The 23104-nt window shown below is 32.9% G+C and overlaps 1 protein-coding gene across 2 annotated transcripts; it reads left to right on the top strand.

Moving 5' to 3' along the window:
* Nucleotides 1-11639: 11639 nt before the first annotated feature.
* Nucleotides 11640-21854, top strand: LOC112696762 (1-aminocyclopropane-1-carboxylate oxidase homolog 1). 2 transcript variants are annotated; one of them, XM_025749621.3, is made up of 3 exons: nucleotides 11640-12374; nucleotides 14266-14587; nucleotides 21392-21854. In XM_025749621.3, the coding sequence occupies exons 1-3, from the start codon at nucleotides 11812-11814 to the stop codon at nucleotides 21647-21649; spliced, it is 1143 nt and encodes a 380-aa protein (XP_025605406.1). In that variant the 5' UTR covers nucleotides 11640-11811; the 3' UTR covers nucleotides 21650-21854. The 2 variants fall into 2 exon arrangements, with proteins under 2 accessions (XP_025605406.1, XP_025605407.1); XM_025749622.3 differs by having other exon boundaries at nucleotides 21418-21687.
* The last annotated feature ends 1250 nt before the right edge of the window (nucleotides 21855-23104 follow it).

The raw sequence follows: 23104 nt of genomic DNA, 5'->3' as shown, positions 1-23104 counted from the left end.
TCTGTCGGTTCTCAATCAGCTTGGAATAGAATCCATTGATTCTTTTGCGTCTGTCACTAACACCCAGCCTTCAGGAGTTTGAAGCTCGTCACAGTCATTCAATCATTGAATCCTACTCAGAATACCACAGACAAGGTTTAGACCTTCCGGATTCTCTTGAATGCCGCCATCAATTCTAGCTTATACCACGAAGATTCCGATTAAGGGATCCAAGAGATAAACATTCAAGCCTTGTTTGCTTGTAGAACAGAAGTGGTTGTCAGGCACTCGTTCATAAGTGAGAATGATGATGAGTGTCACATAATCATCACAATTCATCATGTTCTTGGGTGCAAATGAATATCTTAGAACAAGAATAAGCTGAATTGAATAGAAGAACAATAGTAATTGCATTAATACTCGAGGTACAGCAGAGCTCCACACCTTAATCTATGGTGTGTAGAAACTCCACCGTTAAAAATATATAAGAACAAGGTCTAGACATGGCCGAGTGGCCAGCCCCCATGATCTAAGAACTAGACGTCCAAAGATGAAAATACAATAGTAAAAGGTCCTATTTGTAGAGAACTAGTAGCCTAGGGTTTACAGAAATGAGTAAATTACATAAAAATCCACTTCCGGGCCCACTTGGTGTGTGCTTGGGCTGAGCATTGAAGCTTTCATGTGTAGAGACTTTTCTTGGAGTTAAACGCCAACTTTTGTACCAGTTTGGGCATTTAACTCCCATTTTTGTGCCAGTTCCGGCGTTTAACGCTGGGCAGTTTTGAGCTGATTTAGAACGCCAGTTTGGGCCATTAAATCTCAGGAAAAGTATGGAATATTATACATTGCTGGAAAGCCCAGGATGTCTACTTTCCGACACCGTTGAGAGCGTGCTAATTGAGCTTCTGTAGCTCCAGAAAATCCACTTCGAGTGCAGGGAGGTCAGAATCCAACAGCATCTACAGTCCTTTTCAGCCTCTGAATCAGATTTTTGCTCAGGTCCCTCAATTTCAGCCAAAAAATACCTGAAATCACAAAAAAACACACAAACTCATAGTAAAGTACAGAAAAGTGAATTTTAACTAAAAACTAATAAAAATATAATAAAAACTAACTAAAACATACTAAAAACATACTAAAAACAATGCCAAAAAGCGTATAAATTATCCGCTCATCACAACTCCAACCACTAACCATCTTCCTCTTACTCTTAATGCCACAAAGAGCTCTAAGTTGACCATCCATCTCCAGTAGCCCATATTCAAGTGGGAAAGTAAAGGTTAAGAAAGAGTATTTTACCCACTTGAATGTTATATTGGACGGTAATGGCTTTGGGAGAGGTGTTTCTAAGGATCTTACAAGCTCCACTCCCTTGTGCTCTTCCTTGACAACTTCCACCTCTTTGCAATCTTCTTCAATATCAACCTCTTCCTCTTGGTAGATTTCTTCCAATTCAATGTCTTCTTTATTGTTCACCAAGGGCATGGGAGGTTGTGCTTCTTCTTCTTTCATCTCTATGCCAAGTCCAATGAGAGAGGATTCAAATGTAGATAAGAGTTCATCAATGATCAATTCCATCTCTTGATCATCCCTTTCAAAGTCTTCAATCATGAGATAGCTTGGAGGTTGTACACCCTCCCCAACATCAGTTTTAAACGTCTTCGAGAGATGCTCTATAACTTGACTTTCCCATGGAGGGTCAGTATCTCCTAAGTCTTCAACCACTTCTTCCTCTTCAATGGTAGGCGTAGCTTCTTCCAATTGTTCTAATACAAAATCGTGTTGCCCACTGCCCACCGGAGTTTCTAACTTCTCCATCATGCCACGTTCTTCAGTAGATTCTCCACATGAAGCCATGGGGTTCCTTGAATGTCCGAACGTCGGGAAGGTAATCGATTTATCGCTTGATCCAGTTGTTTAAGTATGAAATCATATTCCTCCTTGATGGCTTCTTTTCTATGATAACTCCCCTCAACTACTCCTTCATCTATAAAGGTCTCTTCTACCTTTACCTTTAGTGCCTCCTCTAGCTCCTTATGAAGTATGGATTCACGAAGATGATCCCTTCTCTCTTGTTCCATGTCAATAGCATCAATGGGATCATGTTGCTCTTGGATTGATGGATGTGCGTGCTCTTCCATGGGTGGTGGTGATGGGATGGAGAGATCATTTTGTGGTTGAGATGGAAGTGAACTAGAGCTTGAGGGTTGAACATTGGAGGTGGAGGGTTGGTCCATGCAGGATATAAGATTTTGGAGTTTAGAGGTGAGACCAATGAGAGAGGTAATTGTATTTTCCATGGAGGTTTGGGGTGGATAGGAGGGTGCATTATTTTGGAGAAAGGGTTCATGGTAGGAAGGTGGTTCATCTTGATAATGGCATGGAGATGGTGAATATTGAGGTGGTGGCTTATGAGAGTAATTTTATTGGAATGGGGTGGTTCTATGTATGGTTCATTTGGCTCATAAGGTGGTTGGTATGGTGGATATGGATTAGGTTCATATAGAGGTGAATGGTGGAAAGGGGCTTGTGAGTATGGTGGTCCAAGGTTATGTTGAGGAGGGGATTCATAGGCATATGGTGGTGGTTGTTGATAATCAAAAGAGTGCTCACCATAGCCATTACCTTGATATGCATCACAAAATGGTTGTTGATAGTCCATTGGAAGTGGTTGTTGCCGTGAGGGTTGATCAAATCCTTGTGACTCCTCCCATCTTTGATTGTCCCATCCTTGATGCAAGTTGTCATTATAATCTCCTCTTCCTGCAACATAATTGTAACCAGACTTATAGCCAAAGGGGTGAGAGTTTATAGTAGTAAGAGAAAATAAAAATAAAAACTAACAAAAAGAAAATATTTTGAAAAAAGAGATAAGATAAGATTTTGAAAAAGGACAAGAAAATATTTTGAAAAAGATATGATTTTTTTGAAAAAGATTTGAATTTTGAAATTTAAAACTAAGATAAGATAAGATAAAAATTTTAAAATCTGAATTTTTTTTTTGAAAAATATTTACAAAAACCAATAATAAGGCACACGTTTGCAATTCCCCGGCAACGGCGCCATTTTGACGATAAGATTTTTCCTAGTAAAGAATTTCATAAAAATGATCGCGTTGTAAGTATAGCTTCTAAACCAACAGAAAATCCTTTCGTACAAATGTTTGGTTGTCACAAGTAACAAACCCCTGATAAAATTGATAACCGAAGTATTTAAACCTCGGGTCGTCTTCTCAAGGAATTGCAGGGAAGTATGATTTATTATTGGTTATGCAAAGGTATATTTTGGGGCTTTGAAAAAGTTTGAACAAGTAATTTAATTGATAAGAAAAATAAATTAATTATTAATAAAACTCTTGGCAAGGTATGAAAACTGGAAGTCCTATCCTAGTTATCCTTATCAATGGTGATGAGAATTATATTTTTGCTCCCACTCAGTCAACCTCTAACTACGAAGGTAAGTCAAGTGGACCAATTAATTTAACACCTAAAGTCCTAGTCAACTCCTGAGGAAAGACTAGAGTTATAGGAATCTAAATCAATTAGCAAAGATACAATCATCAAACACGATGAGTTTGATAACTCAAGAGTCACCAATTAATCAACTAAAACCAAGAATATAAGAAATTAAATAAAAGCCATATATCTGAAATACCTCAAATATTAATAAAAGAAATCAGATCCAACATGGAAAAGTTCATAAACAAATGAAAGAGAAAATACATAAAAAAAGAACATTGAACCTGTGATGAAGAAATCCTAAATCCTAATCCTAATTCCTAAGAGAGAGGAGAGAGCCTCTCTCTCTCTAAAAACTACCTCTAAACTATGAAAAGTGAATTACGATCTGATATCTTGAGCCTCTGCATGTTCCCTGACCTTAATATGTGTTTCTGGGCCGAAATCTGGGTCAAAACGCGGCCCAAAACTGTCTCCAGCGTATTCTGAAATTTCTGCAGATCGCGTAGGTCACGCGTACACGTCATTCAGCATTTTTCTTACCACGCGTGCGCGTCAGGCACGCGCTCGCGTTGTTTGCGCGAACTCCAATCCACGCGTACGCGTCAAGCACACGTACGCGTCGCTTTGATTTTATCCAATTCGCGCGCACGCGTCAGCCATGCGTGCGCATCACTGTTCGCTGGTTGTCTCCTTTATTTCTTATGCTCCTTCCCTTTTTGCAAGCTTCCTCTTCATTCTCTAAGTCATTCCTGCCCTATGAAGCCTGAAACACTTAACACACGGATCACAGCATCGAATGGTATAAAGGAGAATTAAAATACACAATAAAAAGATCTCTAAGAAGCAAGTTTTCAATCATGGAACAGTTTTTGGATGGAATTATAAATTCATGCAAATCATATGAATAAGTGGGCAAGAATTTGATAAAAACCACTCAATTAAACACAATATAAATCATAAAATAGTGGTTTATCAACGAGTTGTTTGTATAACTTCTTACATTAACTTGTACCTCGTCGCTTTATCTTGCCGACAACTTTTAGGTCGGGTAATGATTTTTGGGGTTTGTCGAGCTTAAGTTAATGCGTTTGAAATAGAAAACTTTTAAAAAGAAATAGACCAGGAATATTTTATTAATGTTTAAGAAATTCCTTTATAGAGCTATTTACTAAAAGCTTGGGTGCCCCTAGCCCATAAAAAAAAACCCTTTTTATTGGGAAAAAGAGTGCACCTAGGTACAAGGCTTTTAGCAATAGTATCTTTTTAGGTTACAAGCGTGCCAAGACCTCGGGAGCTCCCGCCCTTGAAGGTCGGACACCTTATAGGAACCTTTGCTTAGGATCTCTACTATCTTGTAAGGTCCTTTTCAATTTGCAGCTAGCTTTCCATCACCTGACTTCTGTATTTCGATGTCGTTTTGAATTAGGACGAGGTCGTTGGTCGTGAAGTTTCTCTTGATCACCTTTCTATTGTATCTTAGATCCATCCTTTGCTTCAGGGATTCCTCCTTAATCCAAGCTCTTTCTCAGATTTCACAGAGGAGGTCGAGCTCTTCTTTTTTAGCCTGGGCGTTAGCTCTTTCGTTGTAAAATAAAACTCTAGGTGATTCTTCAGCTATTTCTATGGGGATCACTGCTTCCATTCTGTATGCAAGTCGGAGGGGTGATTCTCCCATTGTGGAATGTGGAGTGGTCTGATATTCCCACAAGACTTGAGGAAGCTAGTCCACCCAAGCTCCTTTCACATCTTGTAATCAGCATTTTAACCCAACTAATATGACTTTGTTGGTAGCTTCAACTTGTCCATTGGTCTGGGGTTGCTCCACGGATGTAAACTGATGTTTTATTTTCAGGTCAAACACTAAGTTTCTAAAGGTCGAGTCAGAAAATTGAGTTCTATTGTCCGTGGTGATAGAGTGTGGGGACCCTAAACCTTGTGACAATATTTTTGTACAAGAATTTCTGACTTCTTTAGGCAGTAATGGTTGCTAAGGGCTCTACCTCAATCCATTTAGTAAAGTAGTCAATCTCCACTATCAGGTATTTGACTTGGCTTGGTGCTTGTGGGAATGGTCCAAGTAGATCAAGACCTCATTTTGCAAATGACCATGGTGAGCTAACACTGATGAGCTCTTCAGGGGGCGCCACATGGAAACTAGCATGTTTTTTGCAAGGCGGGCACGTGTTAACAAACTTGGCCGCCTCTTTTTGTAAGGTCAGCCAAAAAAAGCCAACTCATATCACTTTTTTGGCTAATGACCGAGCTACTAGGTGGTTTCCACATATGCCACTACGTACGTCCTCCAAGACTTCCTTTGTACTAGAGGTCGGAAAGCATTTTAAGAGAGGTGTTGAGATCCCTCTTTTGTATAGGATATTGTGGACTAGTGTATAGTTTTGTGCCTCTTTTACGAGCCTTTTGGCCTCCTTTTCATCTTTAGGGTGTATGTCAAATTTGAGGTAGTTGACTATGGGAGTCATCCACTCTAAATGTTGATTGTGTATAGTCAGTACTTTCTCTTCCTTTGATATGACTGGCATTTGTAAAGTCTTTTAAATGAGACTTCTATTGTTGCCTTCTGGCTTGGTGCTGGCTAACTTTGATAGAGCATCAGCTTGGACATTGGACTTCTGAGTTACGAGTTATATGTCGGACCTCACTTTCTAAAAAGAGTGTTAGTTGTTCTCGTGTCTCATCCAGGTACTTCTTCTTAGTGCGGTCTTTAGCTTGGTAGGTGCCATTAATTTGTGAAGTTATTACCTGCAAATCACTGAATACCACCACCTTTTCTGCCTCCACTTGTTTAGCTAGCTTCAATCCAGCAAGTAGAGCTTTATATTCTTCATCATTATTGGATGTAGGGAATTCGAACATTAAGGATACTTCTATCCGAGTTCCTTGATCGCTTTCTAGAATAATACAAGTTCCTCTTCCAGACTTGTTTGATGACCCATCTACGTACATACTCTATGTAGTAGGGTTTTCAGGACTTTCAGTGTATTCAGCGATAAAGTCGGCGAGGTATTGCGATTTGATGGTTGTCCGAGTTTCGCATCTTAAATCAAACTTGGACAGTTCTACTGCCCATTGTAAAATTCTCCTAGCCAAGTTTGTTTTTTGTAGGATATTTTTCATTGGTTGATTAGTGCGAACTTTAATGGTATGGGCTTGGAAGTAAGGTCGGAGCCTTCGCGATGTAAGAACAAAGGCATAAGCAAACTTTTTTATCTTTTGATAATTCAGCTCTGCCCCTTGTAAGTATTTGCTGATGAAGTAGATAAGTTGTTGCCCTTTTTTGTCTTCTCAGACCATGGCCGAGGTATAGCACGAGTTCTTCCCCTTTTTCAGGTCGGGTAAGTATGGGTGGTTGCCCCAACAATATCTTGAAGTCTTAGAAGGCCTATTCGCATTCTAGGGTCCATTCAAATTGCTTCCCTTTCTTTAAAATTGAGTAGAGGGGAAGTGATTTTAGAGCTGACCCTGCTAAAAATCTAGATAAAGCGGCCAACCTTCCATTTAATTGTTAGACCTCTTTAACATAAGTTGGGCTCTTCACATTGAGTCACTACAAGAAAAACACTCATTCAGGTACACTTGAAAAGTGTAGTTAAAAATGAAAAAAAAAAAATGATTCCTTAGGCAAAGGCTACGCTTTTTAGGCTTTGGGGATGCTTTTTTGGGGATGCCTATACTAGTGTTGTCTATTCTCAAAGGCTACACTTTTTTGTATCAAAGGCTACACTTCTGGCCTTTGGGAATAGGGTGCGCTGTTTAGCTGATACTGTCCAGGAACAAAGGCTACGCTTTTCAGCACAAATAGTTACCAGAATTCAAAAAAATAGTTAACTATTATAAAATAAATTAGTTAACTATAATTAAATAAAAATAAATACATAATAATACCATACAATAATCTTTAAATAATAAAAATTATCATGAAACAAAATATATTTATATAATGAACCAAAAATATTGGGATGATCATAATTTTGAATATTCATACATCTCACCCTAAAATAAGCATACTCATATCAAAATATGCATGAGACCACTTAAAGTTTACTACTAATAAATTAGAAAAAATCAAAATATTATATCATACAAATGTATCTTCTAATAAAAGACATAATCATCAATCATACATCTTTCAATTTCCAACACTAGCTCCATCTTTACCAAAAAACCATCATGATAAACATCTTAATCTTCACTCACATCTTTAGAATTATCTGGCATAATTATATAGAAAAAATAATTATGAGTTGAAAAAGTGCAACAAGAAAAAAATAATTAATATATTAATAATACATACAAACTTATTCGTAATTATAAAAATAAAAAAATCAAAATAATTATTTAATGAGACAAAAATTTAGATATGAAATATAAATTAATACTGGTAGTATTAATTTCTAAAATTATCTTTCAGAAATGTTCAGATTGAAAGTATGATATTTTTTGTCTTTACTATTATACTAGTAGTATTAAATAAATATATAACTAGGAGTTATTAAATCCAAGTCACATGATATATAATACCCGCTGAAGCACTTGCTTTGAGGGAGCCAACTTTTTAATTGCTTGTTTCACCATTATTCTAGTTGACAAGATCTCTTCTAATAAGCGGGGAAGCACAGCTCTGCAAACCTGAATTACATTAAGTTATTTTATACTCTACATAAATAAGTTATGCGAAAGGCTAAAACAATCTACCACTAAATACTGAATATCAAATGTTTTAGATAAAGAATGTTTATCCAGTGTGGTTTGTAACCACACCGATTTCAATACAGAAACTCATTTACATGAGAAGTCAACTAAGTCTCCACTCGATGGTTAGAGGATGTTGTCACTGAGTTTCATTTTCTAAAAGGTAGAATAAAATAGAACGTCAGCGCTACTTCTCGGATCTAGTAGGACCCTTTTTACCATCAAATCCCCCAATTGAAGAGAGATAACCACAGGGTCATCCAGATTTTGAATATTGCAATCGAAATTGGCGGGTGTGAATGTCATTTGCGGAAATTGGGGGGCAGGTTTGGGTTCACTTTGGGACCCTTCAACTGAATACATTGTTCGAAAAGTCCTTTTTCGAGTCGAGCTTGATGCTCCTCCACTTGCATATCCACCTGAAATATAGTTGATTATGCCTCGGGGTTGTTCATACTGGGTTGAAGACGCCTTCTCCTTTCCCCTATATTATTGTTTTGACGAAGTGTTTCCAGTGGAGGATGGTGCACGTTTTTGCATGTGGCCGGTGATGTACTTGTCAAGATGACCTTGTCGAGTTAGCCGCTATAAAAGGTCTTTTGCGACTACACATTCATTAGTGGTGTGGCCATGCTTCTGGTGGAAAATACAATATTTGGACTTATCTACGTTCTTGGTATCTTGATAGGTGTCGGCCTTCCTTGGTGGTTTGATAAATTTTGAGTTCAGGATTTCTTTGATGATATCCTCTCGTTTTGTGTTGAACTGCGTGTAAGATTCAAACCGAGGAGTTAGTTTAAAACTTTTCTTACTGTTTTGCGTCTTGTCCTCGTCACTGTAGTATGTTTTATCAGCTTTTCGAGCTTGTCTAAGCTCTTCGATATCGATTTGTCCCTTGGCCTTTTTGCAAAAGTCAACAAGGGTTTTTGGCTTGGCTACTGCGATGGTCTCTTCGAACTTTCCTGGCCGAAGTCCACTATTGATGGCATGCAGATGGACCTCAAGGTGGAGGTCTGGTATGCTTATTACGATCTTCGTGAAGCGAGTCATGTAGTCTTTCAGGTTCTCATTCTATCCTTACTTGATTGTATTCAGATAATCTGAATCATGAAGATAAATAGCAGATCTAGCAAAATGATCATCAAATTGCTTGGCCAGTTCCTGAAATCGTGAGATAGAACCTGTAGGCAAAGCACAAAGCCAGTCAATTGCAGGACCGTCTAAATAATTTGGAAAGCAACGATATAAAACAAGATCAGATGCACCGTTAATGATAATTATTGATCGGAATTTTTCGTGGAACTTCTTTGGGTCTCCAAGCTCGTCGTAGGGGGTGAGGGTCATTGGTATGGTGAATCTTCGTGGTAGTTCAAAGTTCATCACTTCTAGTGTGAGTGGTCCTATAGAATTGTCAGGCTCCTCATTTTTTTCTTCAGGCTCCTCATTTTTTTCTTCAGGCTGGGCTTCTTCATTTCGTGGCTGAATCCAAATAGTTTCAGAAACAATGGTCAGGTCAGATTGGTGTTCCTCGTCTTCCGGTTGTGGTTGACGACCATTGTTATTTTCGATCCGAGCGTTGTTCAACTCAACAATATGATCAACCATTTTCTGATTTTCTTGCGCCATACGCTGGTTTGCCTGTTGTAGCTCAGTTACCATCCGAAGGAGCTCGGACATGAAAGGAGGTTGTGCATCAGCCATGTGTATGGGTGAAGGTAATGGGGCTGAGAAAAAGAGAGGGTTTTATATCCTTTCGGGCCCTACGGTAGGCGCTAATTGTTCTTGCCTGTGTGTGCTGGGGAACAAGTCGGCTCTCTGTTATGGATGATTGCCGAGCTGTAGCTTGCGAGCAATTGAGGAGGGGAGGAGTGTACCTGCAAAGGCACCCCAATGCTTAAGTCAGTATATGTATGTTTTAGTATATCCGAAGAGAATACTTTACCTTGCTTTTATATGGTGAAGTCCTTATCAGTAACGGTTCGAGCAATTAGCTCGGTTTGGAGAAAATAGGTAACATATCCGATTATTGTACTGTTTGGTCGCACGTTAGGATTGTAGGTATCGTGTAGTCGAGTTATAGTTTGTTAAGCCGAGGTATAACATATGATACCGAATTATAACTCGTATGTGTAACTGTCATATCAACAACTATTGAGTTAAAGGTTTATTAGTTATTTGATGAAAAATATAATTAATGATTTTTTATTATTACTAATTTATTATTACAAAAGATAAAAAAATAGTGCACACAAAAATTAATTTATTATTTTGATTTAGTGTTTGATTTTAAAAATATGATAGAATTAGAATGTATGTAATTCCCTTACCTAGATTAAATTAGCGTCTAAAGAAGTAAAGATTACTAAACATGTAATAACTTAGGTGTATTATAAAACTGGAATTCTTTAAATTAGTAAGTATAATCTATTTTAATAATAGTAAAAGTTCTGGCATCATTATAGTAGAGATTAAATATAGGTCATGTTGTATTTTAATCTATTTTGTGGAATTCTTTTTATATTATAAATACATATATAAAAATGTAATGAATAAATTTATCATTATTTTTGTCTAAAAATATGTAAAAAAATTATGATACAATATTATTATGTAATTAGTACATTTTTTTGTTGGATTTAGAATTATGTATATAGTGAGAATGATTTAATAGTATTTTTTTGAAAATATATCATATTAAAAATCAAATAGGGTTAATTTAACTTTAAAAGTTAATTTGATTATAATATCTGCTAATATTTTTTTTAATAAATACTTGAAAAATTTAGTGAATCATGCTGAAAAATAAATAAAAAATGTTATGTCGGACGAAAAAAAATATTAGAATTGATCTGTTTATTAATTTATTTAGAAACTAAAATGTCCACTTTTAAAATTTTTAAGAATTGGTTTAGGTTATTATTTCTCTGAAAAATAAAATAGAAACTAATTTGCTTATCAGGATAAAACCTTAAAAATATTTTTATGTATTAATTTTTTTTAAAAATTAAAATATTCACTTTTAAAATTTTTAGAGAATAATTTAAATAACTGCTCTATATATTATGTTAAAAATTCTTCCTCAGAAGGACTCCTTTCATTGATCCAAGAGAAGGGATTCTCTAAACCCTTTACTCCGACGGTACAATGATCCTCACGTGTCACAAGAGCTCCTCAAAGTGGCATTGGAGTTGCTCTAAATATTCGCTTCCTAATTGTTTATGCTGCTGAATCTTTTCTTAAGGTAGCAAAGTAATATTAATAATAAAAAATATTATTTGTATATCAAAATCAGTCACTAAAATCAGCCACTAATGTATTAATATAAAATATATATGATTTAATTTATTTTTAGTGTATATTTATATTTTAACATATATTTGATACTGGTGGCTTGATGATTTTGATGGCTGATTTTGATATACATGCAGTATTACTAATTAATAATTACTTCAATTATAAACACTAAACTTTTATATTCTTATCTTCGTCCCTGCAACCAAACAAATTTTATATTTTTCTTTTGAGGACAACATTGTCTACGCAACTTTATTTGTAACCTTAAGGCGTTTTCAATCTCTTGAATATGGGAATATGCGATAATAAATACCAAAGTATCATTGACTTTGTTTCTCTCCCCTTCATTTAATTTGCTCATCTTATGTCCATGATCTTTAATATTGAATCCTCATCAAGCCTCTTAAACATGGAGGAAACAAGCACAATAGAAAAGTCGCATTCAGGTTATGATAGGATGAGTGAAGTGAAGGCATTTGATGATACAAAACTTGGTGTCCAAGGCCTAATAGAAAATCGGGTTACAAAAGTTCCACCTATATTCCATTGCAATGAACCTGAGTCAAATAGTAGCAGTAAACCAAAATCAAAGTTCAGCATCCCCATAATAGATATCAATAGTGGTATTATTGGCGATGATGTTGTGGAGAAGGTTAAGGATGCTTGTGAGAATTGGGGGTTCTTTCAGATCATAAACCATGGCATCCCAGTTCATGTGTTGGATGACATGATTAATGGAACTCGCATGTTCCATGAGCAAGATCCTGAGGTCAGAAAACGCTACTACACACGGGATCTTTCCAAGAAGGTTCTTTATGTTTCCAATTTCAGTCTATTTCAGGAACCTTATGTTAATTGGAGGGACTCACTTGGAATTTCCATGGCACCTAATCCTCCTAAAGATGAAGAATTACCTCAAGTTTGCAGGTTTGCGTGATGATGATAATAGTTTTGAGAAAATTTTACTCTCCTCCCATGCGAGATATTAAAATAATATTTTTTTCCCTTTATTTTATAAATCTATTTTATAAATGTACATTTTTTTAATTTTTTAAAAACGTCCTCTTTAATCCATTTTAAATTTGGTAAAAACTCAGGTGAAGTAGACTTTACGTGAAGTTGATATCTCAGAGTCATTAGATAAAAATTTAATCAAATCAGTCAAATCATCTAACAGCTCTCAAGTATTAACTTCACGTGAAGTTGACTGCACCTGAGTTTCTACCTTTAAATTTTTTATGTTAACTAATGTTAACTTTATCTATTTTTTAAAAAAAATAAATTATTTTTTGAAAAATACCCATTAACAAAAATTTTATTTTTTATCGTTAATTTTTGCTTACTAAAATACTATTTAATAAATTATTTTTTTATTGATTAAATTGTATTTTTACTAAAATATTTTAAAAAAATTAATGATTAAATTATTTTTTTTAAAATACCTACCCTTCAATAATTTTTTAATTATTAAATTATAATTTTACTAAAATTTTTGTTAACAATTATTTTTATATTTATTATTAATTTTTTGATATTAATATATATTATTTTAACATTAAATAAAAGAATCTTACCACTGTTAATATGTATAACAATTAATATATATTGATATTAAAAAATAATCTTACTAAAATTTTTTATTTAATGTTAAAATAATATATATAGATATCAAAAAATTAATAGTAGAATATAAAAAAATTGTTAACAAAAATTTTGGTAAAATTATAATTTAATAATTAAAAATTATTGAAGGGTAGTTTAGAAAAAAATAATATAATTATTAAATTTTTTTAAAAAGACAATTTAATCAATAAAAGAATAATTTATTAAAGAATATTTTGGTAAGTAAAATTTAATGATAAAAAATAAAATTTTTGTTAATGGGTATTTTTTAAAAAAATAATTTTTTCTTAAAAAATAAATAAAGTTAATATTAGTTAACACAAAAAGTTTAATATGGATTAAAAGGGAGGTTTTTTAAAATTTAGAAGGGAGGAGAATGTGTATTTAGAAAATAAAAGAGAGAGAAATATCATTTTAGCATCTCGTAGAAGAGAAGAGTGAAATTTTCTCTAGTTTTACTAATATAACCTAGTTTTGGATATTATGATTTCATGTTTTATTTGTTTAATTATTCTTTCGGTTTTATGTAAATATCTCAATTGTTACTGCTTTCATTTTAGTACTATGTTCTTGGTTAGATTCTATGAAATAATTAATATCAACAATACAATTTTTGTGTGGGAATACAGAAACTGTTAAATGTTAATCCTTAGTCGTCATAATTGCATTAGGGATCTACCTGTTCTGCTCATTTATTGCTGAAGATCTTCATTAAATTTAGATACAGCACTATATTGTTAGCTAATATGATAGTGTGAAGTCATTGTGGCATGCCTACGGGTTGAGTTCTTTTCTTGTGCTTAATTCGTACAATAATTAATTATTGATTTATATAATAATACTGAATTGGTAAAGTAATAGGTAAATTTGTGCTTTTTCTGAAGGTCTCAAATTGGAAAATAAATTTTTATTGTAAGGCGAAAATAAAATTATAATATTAATTTACTTTTGTATTACTATTAATATGGTGAAATCTAATGACGACTTCTTAATTTAATCAATATTTATATTTTTTTTAATGAACTGGCTTTGTCTATTGTAGAAGAAAAAAACCAATATATTTAAGTTGTTTTGTTTTAGTTCCATCATCATAAATTTACTCTTTTCTTTTTATTTTTCAAATTTTTCTAAAGGCAAAATACTACTTTGAAATTATCCATCTTCCATGATGCTCAACATAGGGTTATAAATGCAGGGACATTGTGATTGAATACTCAAAGAAAGTAAAGTCATTTGCTTCTACTTTGTTAGAGTTAGTATCAGAAGCACTTGGACTTAACCGAAATCACCTTCAAGAAATGGGATATGGTGATGGTTTCGTTGTTCTGTGTCACTATTACCCTGTATGCCCTCAGCCAGAGTTAACGATGGGAAATAGCAAGCACACTGACAATGACTTAATCACAATATTATTGCAAGACCAAATTGGTGGCCTCCAAATTCTACATCAAAATCAATGGATTGATGTGCCTCCCATCCATGGTGCACTTGTTGTCAACATTGGGGATCTTCTTCAGGTACGTTCATAATAATTTCATAGAACCTACATTTTCATGCAACTTTAACTTGGAGGGGTAGCCATTAATTATGATCACTACTAGACATATGCCAATTTTGGCTTAAGACCTATATATCCGATAGTAGCTAAATTCTGCTGGCTATAAACATTGGCTGCCAAATTTCCATCTAACCATGCCCAATTTTAATTGATGGCCTGGCCAAATGTTAAGGATCAATTTTTATTGGTCTCTATGTTGAAAACTGATATTTCAAATGGTAATTTAATTTGCAAATAAATGGAAAAATTAAAGTAGAAAAAAAAAAGAAAGAATAAAAAGAAGAAGGAGAACGAATTAAAGTACAAACAATGTCAAATTAATGTTTTGTTGTGGGCAAAGCCGCCTTGTCATAGGATGAGTTCTAACAGTGGGAGGTAAGGATGACAATGGAGATTCATAAGCATGTGTATGGAAGGGTATAGATGAACAAGCAACTAATGGAACAGTAAATCAGTGGTAATTGCCTCAAAAACTTGATGGATATAGATTAAATTGTATAGAAAGTAAGTACGGAGTCGGACTTGTAAAAGGAAATTACATCAAGTATAACAGAAAGAATTGTAACAATTGAAATTATTGAGGCAGAAGGAATTAAAGAGTGATGGTCATGCACTCCATGCAGAACCTGAAGGAAAAAGCTGAAGGAATAAGAGGGAGGATTACACAGTGTTTGGTTCAAAAGAATAGGGGGAAAAAATATAGAGAAAGAAAATAGGTGAAAAATTAAATTTTTCATTGTTTGATTTACCAAAGAAAATGAAGAGGAAAAGAAAAATGCAGAGTGGGATTTATGGAAAACTTTTCTCTTCAACTATGAGATGAAAACTAACTAAAAAAGAGGAAATAATGATGCAATTACAGATTTATCCTCTACTTAATAAAAAAATCAATATTCTCCATTTCACTTTTTTTTAAATCTGAAAATCCATATCTTGTGTTCTTCCCAGTTTTAGAGCGTCACCAAATTTCATCTTTTTCTTAAATATAATTAAAGAGATTAATGATATAACCTATGAATAATTTTTATTAATCTTTTATCAAATTATTTACTTGTATATATTTAAAAAATAATGTTACAGTTTTTGTTTACCATATTTAAAAGACAATAGAAGAAGATAATTTCAAAAAAATGTTGTTATTAACAAAAATAATATATTAAATCTTAAAATGCAATTTGAATAATTTTTTTATTTAAAAAATAACTTGAATATATTAATAAATTATAATTTATATATAATATAGGTAAGGATATTAATGTAATTTTACTCTGATATAATTTTCTATTTTCTTGCTTTTTCTTTCATACAAACAAAAGAAATTTTTTTCCTATTTTCTTTCGATTCATTTTCTTTTCATCCAAACAATAAATAAAAAAATCAACTTCTTTCTATTTTCTTTCCTCTCATTTTCTTTTCTTTCATTTTTCATCTTACATCCAAACAAACCCTTAGAATTACAGAAAAAAGAAAAATAGAGAAAGAGAGAAGGAAGAGAATTCTGGAGGAAGAGACAGTACCACAGCAAGCTACCATACATGATCATGTAGTTGGCTAGTCGCCTACTAAGTGTGTTCCCTTTTGCTACATCTCAACCCCTAAATTTTTGGATCGTGCGTAACGTGTTCACTCTCTCTAACTAACTTGGTCCCAATTTGGTCATTCTGTCCTTCATTAGAGCTCCTCATAATAATAGCTCCACTTTATTCGTTATAGGAAATAGGCGAAAATTTTGGAAGATATATATGGAATTGAAGCAAAATTCATTCCGTGGGAATAGAGATGAGGATAAAGATTCTCTATAAAAAAAATTGAAGTTTAGGATCCTTGTCTCGAATAATTCTCGTTAATACCCAATAAAACTATGTTTTCCTGCAAGAACGAGAATGGGGTGAACATGAGAAGATAGAGTTGAAAATGAAAATAAGGAGAATTTTTAGAATGTAAGATAATGGGTGATGGATTGTTTTCTGTTCCCATTATATTATATTATCATTCTAGTAGGAGAAGGGTTGTTCGCGGTGCGGTTTGATTCGATTTTAAGGGAAAAAGTCATCCGATCCAAACGCTTAATTTATGTGTAATGCGATTTAGATTGAATGAACTTCTTTTAGAAATTCGATCAGATCCGATCCGATTATAAGCAGTTTGGATCGGATTGGATCTGCGATTTTTTAAATAAAAAATAATAACTTTGTTTATAAAATTAATAACCTGTCCAACAATCCAATATAATAATAAAACGTAAATTCAATAAAACATTATAAAACAACATGTTCAAATGTCCAACAATCTAATATATTCAACAAGTATTGATAAAATAATAATTCTTCAGCATAAAAACAACTAAAAGAGTTTCAACAACACAAAATTAAGTAACATAACAATATCTTAATAAAAATATAACATAAAAAACTCCAAGCTGAGAGGTGAAGCATTGATCACTAATCAGATTCATCACCAAAGTCTTCTTAATCTATTAGTTGAGAAATTGACTCAAGTTCTACAATAAAATATAATAAAATAAATATTAATAACTTAAACATATTATTAAGTAATAAAGTTAACCAATATATGTAGATAAAATAAAACATAATAATAAAAAATATTACCTTTCTCAAGTTTTTCAAATTTTCCAAAAAACTTCTCAAGGTCAATTGGCAATGAATTGGTTCGAAATAAATTTTGTGCACAAATCAAAACTTCAATAGTTTTTAGGGTAAGAAAGCTCCTATATTGATTAAGCACTCTACCTACAATGTTAAAGGCAGATTCATATGCAACCGTTGACACAGGCATACCTAGAATATTCCTCGCAATTTGACTTAGAACAGGATATTTGTAATTGTTAACGCTCACATTCCACCAAGTTAAAATTTCAAAACTACTTGGATCAATTAGTTTCTCCGAAGACTCTATGAGATATAAATCCACTTCATTTATGTTGACACTCTCACTTATTTATACATCATTTTTAAATCTGCTGCAAAGAAAACATCATCAAAGGCACTATCATTTATATCCACATCTTGGCTGTGTTGTGCAAATTGGTGTACTTGATCACTATTGAGAGCAACCCTATAACTATTAAACAAGTCATTAAATACATTCTTTACCTTACCATATAAGAAATCAGCATCCCCCTTTTCGAATAATCTTTGAAAACTTCACTCAACAAACTTAATCTTGTATCTAGGGTCAAGTACCACACAACAAAAATCATCATATTTATGTTTGTCAAGTTACTCCAATATTTATCATGCTTTGCCTTCATTTTTGTAGCCATACCCTTAAGTAATATGTCATTACTATCAACCCAAGTCTTCAAAGAACTAAGAATTGAATAAAAGTGATGAAAATATGAAAAAGAGATCACAAATGTAGAACCCGAGATATTTTTAGTTACATCAAAAAAATTTTCAAAAACCTCACAAAGCATCTTGTATTATCCCAATCTTCATTCTTTGGAATGTCCCCTTACATCATTACAAACTCAGCATCCCTCTCACTTAATCTCTTAAAGACCTTTTAAAATTTTAAACAACTATCAACCATTATGTTAGTGGAATTATACCTAGTGGGATCATCTAATTTCAGACAAGAGCAGTCTTGGATCTTAACCTCTTTAATACAACTTTTAAACCTATCTGTGCGACTAGGAGAAGCAGCATTCCTAATTTTACTAATTGAAGAATGCATATCCTTCAAACCATCATTCACTACCAAGTTCAAGATATGAATACAACACCTAACATGCAAATGTTCACCTTTTAAAGGATGTGAATTTCAATCCTCTATTCTACCTATCGAGTAACAAATGACAACATCATTTGAACTAGCATTATCAACTGTGATGCTAAAGATTCTACTTATTCCCTAGTTTAAAAGACATTTTTCTATCTTCCCACCAATTGTTTCACTTTTATGATTCTTGATGAGACAAAAGTGAAGAATTCTCTTTTGCAACTTCCAATCTTGATCAATAAAATGTGCAGTGAGACAAAGATAGTTTAGATTTTGTACAGAAGTTCAACAATCAGTGGTCAAATACACACTTTGATTTGAGTTTATAAAGACACTCTTTAACTTATGTTTTTCATTCATGAACAAGTTCCAACAATCCCTAGCAATTGAAATCCTGTCCGAAATATGGAGTTTTGGGTGCAAAACACTCATGAAATAACGAAACTGCTTTCCTTCGACAAATCTAAAAGGCAATTCATCTACGATTATCATTCTAGCATGAGCTTGTCTACATAAATCAGGATCAAATGATACAACAGTCAAACAATTACCCATTTCACTTCTTCTTTTTTAAGTTGCTACATAACAAGTATTTTTTGTGTGGGATCAAGTAAATCTTTTGAAAATTTTCTACACTGACGCAACAAGTAACTTTTAAGATTGTTATTACCATTTTTATGTGAATCAACTGCATAAGATGCTCCACACCACTTACATATAGACCAAAGTTTGAGACACTTTTATCTTTTTTAAAATGCTCCCAAATCCAAGATCTAGGTCAAACAGGTTTTTTAGTGTTACCTTTACTTAGGGATATTTGGGGTGCAATTTTGTTCGGTTTTAAGAAAAAAAGTCATCCGATCCGAATGCTTAATTTATATGCGATGCGGATTGGGTTGGATGAACTTCTTTTGTAAATCTGATCCAATCCGATTACACGGTTTGGATCAGCGATCTTTTAAATAAAAAATAATAACTTAATTTATAAAGTTAATAATCTGTCTAAGAATCCAAAATAATAGCAAAACATAAATTCCATAAAATACTATAAATCAACCTCTTCAAGTGTCCAACAATCTAATATATTCAATAACTCTTGATAAAATAATAATTTTTCTGCATAAAAACAACTAAACAAGTCTCAACAAAAAAAACATTAAATAACATAACAAGTATTAATAAAAATGTAACATAAAAAACTCTAAGCTGAGAGGTGAAGAATTGATCACTAATCAGATTCATCACCAGAGTCTTCTTCATCTATTAGTTGAGGAATTGACTCAAATTCTATAATAAAATATAATAAAATAAATATTAGTAACTTAAAAATATTATCAAGTAGTAAAGTTAATCAATATATGTAGATAAAATAAAACATAATAATAAAGAACATTACCTTTCTCAAGTTTTTCAAATTCTTCAAAAGACTCCTCAAGGTCAATTGGCAGTGAATCGGCTCGAAACCAATTTTGTGCACAAATCAAAGCTTAACAGTTTGTGGGGTAAGAGAGCTCCTATATTGATTAAGCACTCTACCTTCAGTGCTAAAGGTGGATCCAAAAGCAACCGTTGACATAGGTATAGCTAGAATTTCTCTCGCAATTTGTCTTAGAACAGGATATTTGTAATTGTTAAAACTCACTTTCTACCAAACTAAAATATCAAAACTACTTGGATCATCTGGTTTCTCCAAGGACTCCATAAGATATAAATCCACTTTATTTGTGTTGACACCCTCACTTGCTTGTACATCATTTTCAAAGCTGCAAAGCGAACATCATCAAAGGCACTATTATCCATATCCACATCTTAGCTGTGTTGTGCAGACTGGTGTACTTGATAACTATTGAAAACAATCCTATAGCTATTAAACAAGTCATTGAATACTTCCTTCACCTTACCACATAAAAAATCAACATCCTCCTTCTCCAACAACTTTTGAAAACTCCACTCAACAAACTTAATCTTGTATATAGGGTCAAGTCCCACAGTAACAAAAAAAAAAATCATATTCATGTTTCTCAAGTTACCCGAATATTTATCATACTTAGCCTTTATTTTTGTAGCTATATCCTTAAGTAATATATCATTATTATCAGTCTAAGTTTTTAAAGAACTAAGAATTGAATAAAAGTGATGAAAATATGAAGAAGTCACAAATATAGAATCCGAGACTCTTTTGATTACATAAAAAAAAAAATTCAAAAACCTCACAATGCATCTTGCATTATTCCAATTTTCATTCTTTGGAATGCCCTCTTGCATCATTACAAACTCGGCATCCCTCTCACTTAATCTCTTAAAGGCTTTTTGAAATTTTTAAACATTATCAAGCATTATGTAAGTGGAATTCCACCTAGTGAAAACATCTAGTTGCATACAAGAGCAGTCTTGGATCCTAGTCTCTTTAATATAACTTTTAAACTTATCCATGCGACTAAGAGAAGCACGGAGGGCACGACAATTAATTAAATAATTTTAAATAATTATTTTTCGTTTTTTATGTATAGTGTTTTTTAACATTTTTTGTTTTTATGCCTATTTTAATAATCATTGTATTTTTTTAATATCTTAGGGACTTTTAATTAAGTAGAATAATTTTGTTAAAATAATTTTCTAATTATGCAACTTTAATAATTTATTAATATTTATACTAAAATCTTGAAAGAAAAAAAAATTGCCTACGTAAATAGTAGTTTTTAATTATTCATGGATAACTTATTATGGAATAAGCTAAAGACTTGAATAATGATGTGAATTTCATTCACTAATATAATCTCTTCTAAAGTTTAACTAGAACAACTGAAAGCTATAAAAGAAGGCAACAAGAATAATATATTGACATAGCAGAAATTGGTTTGCTATGATTACTCCAATGGGTTTTCGGCCTGTCCACAACTCGAGGAAAAATTAAAAACATAAAATACTTCTTGCTAGTTGCTAAATAAGCAGAAACAAGTAAAATATAATGACCCTATACTATTTTCAGTTTTATTTTATTTTATTTTATTTTATTGTGCAGCTTCTTTCTAATGACAAGTTCATTAGTGTTCAACACAGAGTCATAGCAAAGAACATAGGACCAAGAATATCAGTTGCAACCTTATTTAGGACAGATGATGAAGCAGGAAATAAGACATCAAAAGTGTTTAGTCCAATAAAAGAACTGTTATCTGAGGAAAATCCACCTATTTATAGAGACACAACTTTGGCAGAGTACACAGCACATTTTTATGCAAAGGGCATTGGAACTTCAACACTCTCACACTTCAAGTTGTGATTATTATGAACAACAAACAATTGAATCATCTTGTGTTCTACTGAACCAACCAAAACATAATTAAACTATATATGTTCTTTAAATTCAATGGATAAGGAGCGAATTGTCCGCTTCTATCTCCTATACCAATAGAAAGTATGCTGTTGCGTAAATCAAACAGATACACAACATTGTTATTCTATAATAATCTTTAAAAATTATATAATCTCCTCTACGTAATTATATATTTTGAAACACTTGGGGAGAACCTAGCGCTAAGATTATATATGTCTTTTAGTTTGTTCGTACAACATTTTCAAGAGGAAAAAAAGGCAATCCCCAAATTAGCTTATAACATTTTCTGTATGTATTAGAACAATTTGTCTCTATAAAAATTGACAAATTGATTTTAAAATGATTTTAATATTTTAAAATATTAGATAAATTAATCCGATAAAATGAAAAATTATTACTTGACATTTTTTTAAAAAGTTTATTTAAAAGAAAATAGTATAATTTATAAATTAAATTATTTAAATTTTAAAAGATAACCGATTAATTTGTATATTTATTTTTTAGTAAATAGTTTATTTAATATTCTAAAATACTAAGGAATAATTTTTCAATTTTTTTAAACACTATCTTCTTTGATAAAAAAAAAATAGATAAAGACCAATTAAGGATTTCACCGGAAAAAGCAATATAAAATTTTGTACCGGTAATATCCAACATTTTAATCACCTGAAAACCAAATAGTTAGCCTTTTGTAAATAAAAAAAATATTTTATTTATCTAACAAAATACGGATATGAAATATATTGTTTTGTGCATTTAGTTGTCTACAATCAAGGAAATAAAAATGGAAGGTATATTTTACATTTGGTGCCTATGAAAATCAAAATTCTAAAAATCGGATTGGATCGGCCGATTCGATTGGGTTAACTAGGAATTAATCTTTTTAGCCAGTCTGATTGACATTCAAAACAGTCATACAGAAAATCAATTAAAAAATTAGTCGAACTGATAGAATCGGCTCGACTTTTTGAACTTCCAATTCCCTACTTTCACTTAAAACGACACCGTCTTCCCCCTACCCCAAAAAAAAAAAAAAACAAAACAAAACTTCAACCCAGAACACTCTCTCACCCTTCAATCTCTCATAAATGCCCAAGGTCCCAAACTGACCAATCCTAATCCTATTAGAACAAATCAGCAAAGCAAAGTAGCCACCATCAACTCTCACACTATCGAAGCCGGCAGTGTCAACCAGTCAACCAGTGGTTGACATCCTCGTCTATTAAAGGTCTGCTCTTCTCCTCGCGTTGCCAGAAAGTCGATTTGAAGCTGCCGTAGGCGTTGTCATTTCTATCATCGTCGTCAAGTCCGAGCCTATCCTCATCGTCGTTAGCCGCCCTGAACTCATTATCTCTATTCTCATTGTTGAGCCTGAGGGTGCCGACGTTGCCGCCGAACGTC

The sequence above is a fragment of the Arachis hypogaea genome, chromosome 6, assembly GCF_003086295.3.
Source record: "Arachis hypogaea cultivar Tifrunner chromosome 6, arahy.Tifrunner.gnm2.J5K5, whole genome shotgun sequence".
NCBI lineage: Eukaryota > Viridiplantae > Streptophyta > Magnoliopsida > Fabales > Fabaceae > Arachis > Arachis hypogaea.
Note: the sequence above shows the minus strand (reverse complement) of the source record. Positions and strands in the feature narration are given on the sequence as shown.